The sequence below is a fragment of the Petromyzon marinus genome, unplaced genomic scaffold, assembly GCF_048934315.1.
Source record: "Petromyzon marinus isolate PM22_M1 ecotype Great Lakes invasive population unplaced genomic scaffold, UKy_Petmar_22M1.pri1.0 PM_Scaffold_133, whole genome shotgun sequence".
In the NCBI taxonomy this organism is placed as follows: domain Eukaryota; kingdom Metazoa; phylum Chordata; class Hyperoartia; order Petromyzontiformes; family Petromyzontidae; genus Petromyzon; species Petromyzon marinus.
Window position 1 is genome coordinate 1 of NW_027423095.1, and position 10,762 is coordinate 10,762.

General features: G+C 54.6%; 1 protein-coding gene across 1 annotated transcript; it reads left to right on the plus strand.

Moving 5' to 3' along the window:
- Positions 1–46: 46 nt before the first annotated feature.
- Positions 47–7,473, plus strand: LOC142922652 (lon protease homolog, mitochondrial-like). Its single transcript, XM_076063484.1, has 9 exons — positions 47–691; positions 1,300–1,566; positions 2,725–2,847; positions 3,186–3,302; positions 3,942–4,082; positions 4,425–4,590; positions 5,184–5,392; positions 5,833–5,997; positions 6,343–7,473. Exons 1-9 carry the CDS (start codon positions 665–667, stop codon positions 6,496–6,498), a joined length of 1,371 nt encoding a protein of 456 aa, XP_075919599.1. The 5' UTR covers positions 47–664; the 3' UTR covers positions 6,499–7,473.
- The last annotated feature ends 3,289 nt before the right edge of the window (positions 7,474–10,762 follow it).

Genomic DNA, 10,762 nt, shown 5'->3' on the forward strand with positions numbered 1-10,762 from the left:
GAACACGGCGACCTGAGTTAGATTCCTGCTCACGGCAAACACTCATGACGATTACATTTTGACTTAAAACTTTCGTGACTGCAGGAATTCATATTCTTTGGTGCTTTCGATAAAGTCACGTAGGTAGAAAACACTTAGGCTACGCCTTTATCAACAGCTTGCCTTGAGAGGCTAACCCCCTTTTCCTCATGACGACCGCTTGTGTTGCGATCGAAACGCCGTGGTTGTTATCTTTTTTCTATTTTTTCTATCTACGTGACTGGACCAAAAGCACCAAAGAATACTAATGACGATTATCTGAACCGGTCTTGGGCCTCCACTAGGTCAACTCGGCCTCAAATGAGTAGCTGGCCTGGTATGTAAACATCGCCACTCGGGAGACGAAGGCAGGCGGCTAGGTGTGGTGTTAGCCACATCCATCCCCTCATGCGCCATGTCGGCCTTTATAGGTGCTCATGATCATCACTTTCTCCAACAGTCTGTTACAGCTACATGTTACATCTCTGTCTTTATGATGTTGGTATGATGATGTGGTACGTATGATGCCCTCAGTGTGACGAGGAACTACCTGGACTGGCTGACGAGCGTGCCGTGGGGCCGCGTGAGCGAGGAGACACTAAAGATCGGGCGAGCGCGCGAAGTCCTGGAGCAGGACCACTACGGCATGGATGACATCAAGGCCCGCATCCTGGTGGGGACCACGGCCACCGCCACCACAGCCACGGAGCAAATACACCACAAGCACAACAACCACAACAAGAACCGTTTCAGATAATCGTCACCGATGTTGATTGTGAGCGGGAATCCAACTTGCGTGGCCGGGTTTGTAGCGCAGTGGGCTAACCAACCACCGCACCACTGCTCGTTGGACACAAAGACAAAGATCCCCCATCTAGCCTGAACAGAATGTTGGGGCAAGTGCTGTTCGCAAGCACCTACGAAGGCAAGCACAGTAGACGAGGAGTATGGCCAGCACCATGCCCGGCCGGCTTTATCTCTCTGGAGGGGATGTTTACACCCTACATCAGGTACTCATTTGAGGCTGAATGGACCCAGGACTGATTCAAATAATCGTCACTGGTGTTGGCCGTTAATGGGAATCGATTTCAGGTCACTGGGTTTGTAGCGCAGTGCGCTAACCACTGCACCACCTCTCCCCATAGTGTACACACACACACGCACGCGAGTACACACACAGCTTTCCCCCACCCTGATCTCACTCTACCCCCCGCCCCCCACTACCTACCGTACGTGCGCGTACGTGTACACACACACACGTACACACACGCACGTACGCAGGAGTTCATCGCCGTGAGCCATCTGCGCGGCACGACGCAGGGCAAGATCCTGTGCTTCCACGGCCCCCCCGGCGTGGGGAAGACGTCGATTGCACGCTCCATCGCCCGCGCGCTCAACCGCGAGTACTTCCGCTTTAGTGTGGGTGGCATGACGGACGTGGCCGAGATCAAGGGGCACCGCCGCACCTACGTGGGCGCCATGCCCGGCAAGATCATCCAGTGCCTGAAAAAGACCAAGACAGAGAACCCGCTCATCCTCATCGACGAGGTGAGAACCCCGCGCGTGTGTATCTGTGTGCTCATGCCCAACCACCGCATGCCCAAGCAGGTTCTGTTTGGCTAGGAGAGGGGGCTAAACGGCACGGGCTGGAGAAGAGATGGAGTGATGTGGTACAGGAGGACGTGGAGCTGAGTGGACCTGCTGATGACTGGTACAAGCGGTGTCAAGTTCGGTCCCTATGGAGGAGGCTCGTGAAGGACGCTACTGGTCAGTTGGAGGCAATCGCCCTCCAACAACAACAGAGGGCAGAGGAGCGACGCTCACAACAACGAGCAGAGCGCCGGGTGGCTAAAATACAGCAAGTTGGCACAGTAGGGGACACAGGTGGGGCATCTGCCAGTCATCTCAGTCAACCCATGGCAGCTGGGCCTGTGCCGTGACCTCCAGTCAGCAAGCCTCCCACACATCACATGGCCTCAAAGTCCACCTGGCCTAGCACAAGCGCTGTGGGGGTGATGTCACCTCCACAGCGCTTGTTGTGTATATGTACGGTTTGATTCCCGCTCACAGCCATCACCAGTGACTTATCTGAACTGGTCCTGGGCCTCCCGTAAGTCGACTCGGCTTCAAATGAGCACCTGGTGCGATGTGTAAACGTCACCACTCGGGAGACAAAAGCGGCCAGGCTTAGTGTTAGCCACCCCCACCCCCTTGTGTGCCGTGCTGGCCTTCATAGGTGCTCGCTAACAGCACTTGCCCCTACAGTCCGTTAAGGCTACACGGGAGGTCTTTGTTGTCTGTGTAGCAGTTAGTGCGCTGCGCTAGAGAACCCAGTGACCCAAGTTTGATTTCCACTCACGGACAACACGAGCGACGATTACCTGAGCTGGTCTTGGGCCTCCCCTAGATCGACTCAGCCTCAGCAAAGGAACAGATTTCACAGCTTGTAAACAGAATAGTAACGCATGGCTCTCGTCATGCTTGGCATTCATGCCACGGGGATCAGTTGTGTGAAAAGATTTAAAGCAATGAACTAATTCCAATTTAAATTATTTTCACTGTTTATTTCTATAAGGATCTTGAATTCATTCTTTTTCTCCGATATATTTATCAAATGCGGGGTCTCCTTTGCTTAGCCGAGTGCCACTCCACGAGAATGCGTTCCCCCGGTAACGTGGTCGCTGTGCGCATTTCCACGGCGACCAGGTGGACAAGATTGGCCGCGGTTACCAGGGCGACCCGTCGTCCGCGCTGCTCGAATTGCTGGACCCCGAGCAGAACGCCAACTTCCTAGACCACTACCTCGACGTGACCATCGACCTCTCCAAGGTGAGGCCGCTCGACCCCGTGACCCCTGTTGAACTTCCACCTCCCTCCATCAAACTATTACTACTTTTATTTGACCAGGTAAGGCCCGCTGAGCTACATAGCTCTTTTTCAGAAGCGACCTGGCCACAAATAATAGCTCAACGAAGTGGCTTATCATGTGGACATTTATAGCAGCCAGAATGTGCAGGGAAATCCCGGAGGACCTTGAGAAGAATCCACACGACCATGGGGAGAACTCCAAATATACAGGCATTGGGGTTTGGATCGCACCTTGATGCTTGACTGGCTGACCCGTGGATTGACTTGACCCCTGACCCTTTGACCCACCTTCCCCCAAGGTGCTGTTCATCTGCACGGCGAACGTGCTGGACACGATCCCCGAGCCGCTGCGAGACCGCATGGAGATGATCGCTGTGTCGGGATACGTGGCGCAGGAGAAGCTCGCCATCGCCGAGGCAACTATTACATCCACCTCTTCCTCACCTCTCGTCGCGCCGCACGCGCGTCGTCGAACTCGCCTCGTCACACAAACCACACGCACGCACGCACCCTTGTCACGTGCGCGCGTCCTATACACACCTCGGCACACGTGTACCGTGTGGCGCAGCCGCACGCCATCGCGCGGTTGGACCTCGTCGCGCGCTTTCGTTGCAGTCCACAGCTTGCCGAACACACCGCGTCTTGCACACGCCATCGCACTCCACGCTTCGTCACACACTTGGACAAAGATCCGCCATATAGCCTTCTTAACAGGCCGTTAGGGTAAGTGCAGCTAGCGAGCACCTACGAAAGCTGGGGGTGGGTGACTAGCACCACATCCGGCCGCCGTTTTCTCCCCAATAGCGATGTTCACACCACACCAAGGGGCTGAATCGACCTAGGGAAGGCCCTGGACCGGTTCAAACAATCGTCACTGGTGTTGGTGGCCGTGAGCTGGCATAGAACTCGAGTCGCCGGTTTCGTAGCGCAGTGCACTAACCGCTGCACCACCGCTCCCCACATACCATCACGTTCACACACTTCATCACAACCCTCAACATGCGCACACAACTCAACATCTCCCACCCCCTCTCCGCCGCCCCCCCCCACCGTAGAAGTACCTGGTGCCACAAGTGCAGACAGGCACGGGACTCACGGACGGGCGGGCGTCCATCACGGCGGACGCACTCGCGATCCTCATCCGGCAGTACTGCAGGGAGAGCGGCGTGCGCAACCTGCAGAAGCAGATCGAGAAGGTGAGATTGTGAGGGTGAGAGAGAGGGCAGCATGTGAGAGAGAGTGAGACAGAGTGAGTACTGCAAAGGAAGTACGCTCCGGCTGGTGGAGGGCCAGTGAAAGCGCGTCATCCCGTTTGTGGCAGTGACGGCATTGGTGGTGGTATTGATGTTTATGCCGATGGCTGTGTGAGATTGTTGGTGTTGGTGACGGTAGTGTTGTAGGTGTTCCGGAGGGCCGCATTCCGGCTCGGGTAGTGTCATAAAGGGCACGTTTTCAATGGTATTGGTGTTTGTGTTGACAACGCTGATGGCTATGTGTAATTGGTGGTGTTGATGACGGTGGTGGCGGTCGTGGTGTAGGTGTTCCGGAAGGCCGCGTTCCGGCTTGTGGAGGGTGATGCGGAGAGCGTCACCGTGGACACCGGGAACCTGCAGGACTTTGTGGGGAAGCCGGTATTCACCGTGGACCGCATGTACGACGTGACGCCGCCCGGCGTCGTCATGGGTCTGGCGTGGACCGCCATGGGTGCGTCGCAAAGGCCCCCCCTCCCTCCCTTCGCCCCCCCCCCTCCCTCCCTTCGCCCCCCCCTCCCTCCCTCCCTTCGCCCCCCTCTCCCTCCCTTCGCCCTCCCCTCCCTCCCTTCGCCCCCCCCTCCCTCCCTTCGCCCCCCCTCCCTCCCTTCGCTCCCTCCCTTCGCCCCCCCTCCCTCCCTTCGCCCCCCCTCCCTCCCTTCGCCCCCCCCTCCCTCCCTTCGCCCCCCCCTCCCTCCCTTCGCCCCCTTCGCTGCCACCCCCACCACCGCCGTCACTGTCTACAGCACTGTCTCCCCCAGCGTGATAACAAAAATCATGATTATATAGTAAATGTGGTATGGGCGGTATCGTTCTTACAGCGCAGGGCTATCGTCACAGGGACGGCCTGCCCTGGTTTCTTAGTAGGAGGCGACGATGGCTGCTGTGTGTGTGATTCCACGTTGACTAATTTACGGTGTAACTTCTTTTTAAAATTGTATTTTGGAAATTTGGATCGTGACGGCGGCACAAGACGACAGCCCGCTCGTTTTGAGTTTCAGACGCGCAACCGTGATGTAACCGCGTTCTCAACCTCGCCGACCCCAGGCGGCTCGACGCTGTTTGTGGAGACGTCACTGCGCCGACCCCGCGACCCCGAGACCAAGGAAGGGACGCTGGAGGTGACGGGGCAGCTTGGCGACGTGATGAAGGAGAGCGCGCGCATCGCGTACACGTTTGCGCGCTCCTTCCTCATGCAGCACGATCCTGGCAACGAGACACTCACCAGCTCGCACCTCCACCTCCACGTGCCTGAGGTACATTTCGTGTGGGTGTGCGCGTGGGCGTGTGTGCATGCTTTGTGGGTGTGTGTACAAACCCAGTGACCCGAATTCGATTCCTGCTCAAGGCCAACGTCTGTGACGAATACCTGAACCAGACCTGTGCCTCCCCTAGGTTGACTCGGTCACAAATTGGTATCTGTTGTGATGTGTAAACATCGTCGCTAAGGGACAAAGCAGGCCAGGCATGGTCCTGGCCCTCTTAAAAGAGCTATTAACTTTTAAATCTAGATTGAAAATTCATTTCTTTACAACTGCTTTTTGTGTTGAGTTTGTGGTCCTTCCGGTTGGCTACGTGCAATGCGAACTAATTTCAACATAAATACGCCGGCCTTCATAGGTGCTCGTGAACAGCACTTGCCCCAACGTTCTGCTGAAGGCTATGTGGGGGAATCTTTATCATTGTGCGCTCGCAGGGTGCGACGCCCAAGGACGGGCCGAGTGCCGGCTGCACCATCGTGACGGCGCTGCTGTCGCTGGCACTGGGCCGCGCCGTGCGGCAGGACCTCGCCATGACGGGGGAGGTGTCGCTCACAGGCAAAATCCTCCCGGTGGGCGGCATCAAGGAGAAGACCATCGCGGTGAGTATTATTTTACAAGTTAAGGCTCACTGAGCTATGTAGCTGTTTTTAAGAAGCGACCTGGGTACAAATGATAGCTCAACGTAGTAGCTTATCGTGTGTAAATGTGTAACAGCCAAATACTCTAAACGCATGTTTCTAAATGTGGAGGAAAAAAATCTAAGGACTTGGAAAAGGAGAACACGCAAAGTTCAAATATACAGGCGTCATGGTTGGGATCGAACCCACAACCTCTTGTATACCAGGCGAAGTAGTTAACATCTCGCCACCATGATACCCCCTTACACAATTGTGTACCCTTACCCGCACTCTTAACTCACACCCCCCCACGCGCGCGTGCGTCAGGCGCGGCGAGCGGGCGTCACCTGCATGATCCTCCCCGCGGAGAACCGGAAGGACTTCTCGGATCTGGCGTCGTACATCACTGAGGGCCTTGAGGTCCACTTTGTGGACCACTACAGCCAGATCATCGACGTGGCCTTCCCGCCGGAACAGAGCTGATCTCTCCCCCCACCCCCCTCACGCGCGCACGCACGCAAACGTGGCCTCAAATCGGCCCAAAGACTTGAGCCCGACGCGGTGCGGTGCTCACCGAGCCACCGATAAGCGGCGTCCACGCGGGAAGGTGGAACAACATTGGTAGAGTTGTGGAGACACGGTGGAGTGGGCAGCGTATCGACTGTGGTCACTGCTCAGATGCTCGGCTGGTGAACAAAGCCGGCCTTAACCGTAGCCGGGTGGCCTTTGCGTGGACTCGTATGGCCGTCCGTCATTGTGTCGCCGTTCTGCCTACGAGCCCAGCATGACCCCGGCTGAGCTGCACACGCTGCGTAGGACCTCCACTTCGTACCTCCGCCATGCCGGGGTCAGCACACGGTGGCCCCGGAGCTTCCTCACGTCATCGTTCACGCAGCGTGCGATCGCAATCGCCATCGCCACCATCGTCGGACGCCGACCTACGCGGGCGTCCCGCGCCGTGGCCTTGGAAGTCGAGTTTCTGAGAAAGAGTCTCTCGATGTAGTTTTAGCTCCGCTTGCGCGCACCTAGTACGCACCTACCGCCTGATTAATCGGTTTCGTACGGTTTTTATAGCGTGCACCCCCTGCGCCCGACCCCCCCCCTTCCCCGAGTGGGTCCACGATGAGTGACGGTGGTAGGTACCTCCGGCCCCCAGCACCTGCGATGAGGTCAAACGCTGGCGTAGCTCGCCGCCGCCGCAACCCCTTCATCGTTTGCCTCCGCTGGCCGCAGCCCCGGCCCCGTCACTGCGGTGTGGCCTAGCAGATTGTGGAGTCACGATTTCGGTGTGGGTCTGTGTCAATGTTGCTACTGTAGTTTGCAGCTACAGCGACTGTGTCAAGTGTCGATTGGGCAACCGCGAGCTAAGCCCAGCCTGAGCAGACGGGGATTATGAGCTGATAGTGATAAATATACATTGTAAAGATGTCTAATCTGTAATAAATTACCTGAATCAGGTGCCTGTTTGTGTCTTGGCTGCTGCCATCGTGCAAGGGCTCGGTGGATCGTTGCGTCGAAGGACCGCGGGGGGGGGGGGGGTAGCGACGTCTTGGGAAGACCATCCAGCAGTACTTAGAGCATAGCTGGTGATCGGGCATAGCTGGTGAAAAGCAAAAATATTTACACAAATTATTTGGTGGTCATGCTGCTGCGTTGGCAGTGGTAGACAAGTGCAAATAAAACACTAATTCGTCATTCTTGGTTCTTTCGGTAAAGTCACGTAAAAAAATTAAAAAGTAAAAAACCCACGACGTTTCTATCGCAACACAAGCGGTCTTCTTCAGGTGGAGTTTTGTTTTCTAAGTGACTTTACCGAAAGAACCAAGAATATGAATTCCTGCAGTCTCGAAAGTTTTAAGTCTAAACTCATTCGTCAGTAACATATGGCCTTAAAAGTAAAGGGTAGTGGGCAAGGGTCCTTTACAGCATACAGGCCAGAGAATGAGGGGTGGAGTGGGGAGGGCCTGGGTGGGGAGGGTAAGGAGGGTGGGGAGGGGCTGGGTGGGGAGGGTGGAGAGGGGCTGGGTGGGGAGGGTGGGGAGGGGCTGGGTGGGGAGGGGCTGGGTGGGCTGGGTGGGGAGGGGTGGGGCTGGGTGGGGGGGTGGGGCTGGGTGAGAGGGGAGGGGCTGGGTGGGGAGGGGCTGGTCACACCGTGGTGCCCTTATAAAACGCAACGTTTAACCTACTCACGCCGGCTTGTGCCCGCCCCCACAGTCGGGCAAATTTGCGGAATGCACCACGTGGTGCCGCCGTTGACCCTGGCCATTGACCGAGCAACCCAACGTTCCTACCAGCTCCCTCCGCAGGAGAATGTGTTTCGCGTCGGTGTGGAGAGTGTAACAAAATTATGTACATAAGATATAAAAGTGTAAGTTCATAAATACGATCTTGATTTGAAGCTTTCGTGACTGCAGGAATACACACTCTTTGCTTCTTTCGGTAAAGCCACGTGGGTAGAAAAATAATAATAGGTCACGACGTTTCGATCGCAACACAAGCGCCCGTCGTAAAGTGAGACAATCGCAGCAGGGAAACTGCTGAAGCAGCAGTGCTTTTCAGCAGCTGTGCTCCATCAGCAGCTGTGCTCCATCAGCAGCTGTGCTCCATCAGCAGCTGTGCTCGATCTACTGCTGGATGGTCTGCTGAAGCAGCAGTGCTTCAGCAGTTTTCCTGCTGTGATTGTCTCACCTGATGACGGTCGCTTGTGTTGCGATCGAAACGTCGTGACCGATTATTTTTTTTTCTAACTACGTGACTTTACCGAAAGAACCAAAGAGTAATATAAAATAATAACCATCTAAATTTATAAAGACGTCTTCTGGAAGACGACTTCTGGAAGACGTTTTTTGGAAGATATCTTTCAGAAAGATGGAAGACGTCTTCCGGAAGATGGAGAATATTCCGGAAGATGGAAAGGTATTCCGGAAGATTGAGATGTCTTCCGGAAGATGGAGACGTCTTCCGGAAGGCGTCTTCCGGAATGCGTCTTCTATAAGACATCCGTCTTTTGAAAGATGCTCATCAGTTAAAATTTTTTTTAAAGTATTCTTTGGAGGCCCATTTCCCTAAACATCGCCTTTCGTGTATTCATTTTAAGGCCACTGTTATCGACCATTGTTTATCTGCTGACATTGGCGCGCCCAAGTTCATTTGTAACGGCTCGTCGTCATGGAAACCCTTAAATTTTCGCGCCAAATAAAGGGGCAACCGTTGGTGACGTCACCACCTCCGCTCGTGGCCACGCCCACTTGCGAGCGGAGGCACTTTCACCTTGTGAATCCCGGGCAAACGTTCACGTTTATTTTCTTTAAAAACAAAAACCCCGACGGTCATTCATTACGACGCGCATCGTCGTGTTGACTGTTTGAGAAACAAAGTCCGCTTCGGTCGGAAGAAGATGTTGACGACCGGTGGGTGTGGAGACTTTGCGTTTGCGTGCCAGCCGTTAAACATGAACAAAAAGCACGCAGCCGCCGCCCCCCCAACGTGGAGATGGAGCGATGAGATAGAGAAATTCATCCCAGCAGTGGATAGATCACGGCTGTTGGCGTGGGGAGGACACGAGACGGTGCTACCTTAGAGGTACATAAAGACGCATAGAGAGATTCGTAGAGACGGAGACTCATTGATAACATTAAAGACGGCACAGTGCGGGAGTGTGATTGTGGCCACGCAAGCGCAAATTATTCCACCACCAAGTGAACCGCCGAAGCGTTCACGAAGGGAGAATGTCAAAGCTTACACTCTCTCGAGGCCTGGCAGCCCTCGGACAACACACGCACGGGTCATCATTGAGCTCCTTGTGCCACACGCAATGCGCTCGCGGTCTGTGGGTGACCCAGCTTCTTCACGGGGCTATGGAACGCTCTTCCACGAGATTTCAGATTAATCTCTATGATATTTACGCGATCTCTAACCCCCCCCCAAAAAAAACATCTTGATTATGGAGCTCTCTGAGCCTGTGGACATTTATTTCGCTTCCGCTCATTAAACTTTTAATTCATTTAGTCAATTATTCTTAACATTTTGATTTAAAGCTTTCGTGACTGCAGTAATTCATATTCTTAGCTCTTTCGGTAAGTCACGTTGAAGGGAAACAATAAAATAATAAAATATATATAGTTTTATATATTTTATTGTTTCCCTTCAACGTGAAAATTAAATATATAGTTTTATATATTTTATTGTTTCCCTTCAACGTGACTTTACCGAAAGAGATAAGAATATGAATATTCTTAACATGTATTTATATTATGTTTATGGAGTCAATGGGGGGGGGGGCAATGGAGTCAATGGGGGGGGCAATGGGAGTCAATGGGGGGGGGGGTAATGGAATCAATGGGGGCCCATGGAGTCAATGGGGGCGGTAATGGAGTCAATGGGGGGGGGCAATGGGAGTCAATGGGGGGGCATGGAGTGAATGGGGGGCGGGAATGAAGTCAACGGGGGGGCAATGGAGTCAATGGGGGGGGGGCGGCAATGGCGTCAATGGGGGGGGCATGGAGTGAATAGGGGGGGCAATGTAGTCAATGGGGGAGGGCGCGGGCCAATGGATTCAATGGGTGGAGGGGATGGAGTCAATGGGGGGGGCGCGGGCCAATGGAGTCGATGTGGGGGCCAATGGATTCAATGGAAGGGGGTAATGGAGTCAATGGGGGGGGGCATGGAGTCAATGGGGGGGGGCAATGGATTCAATGGAAGGGGGGGATGGAGTCAATGGGGGGGCACGGGCCAATGGAGTCGATGT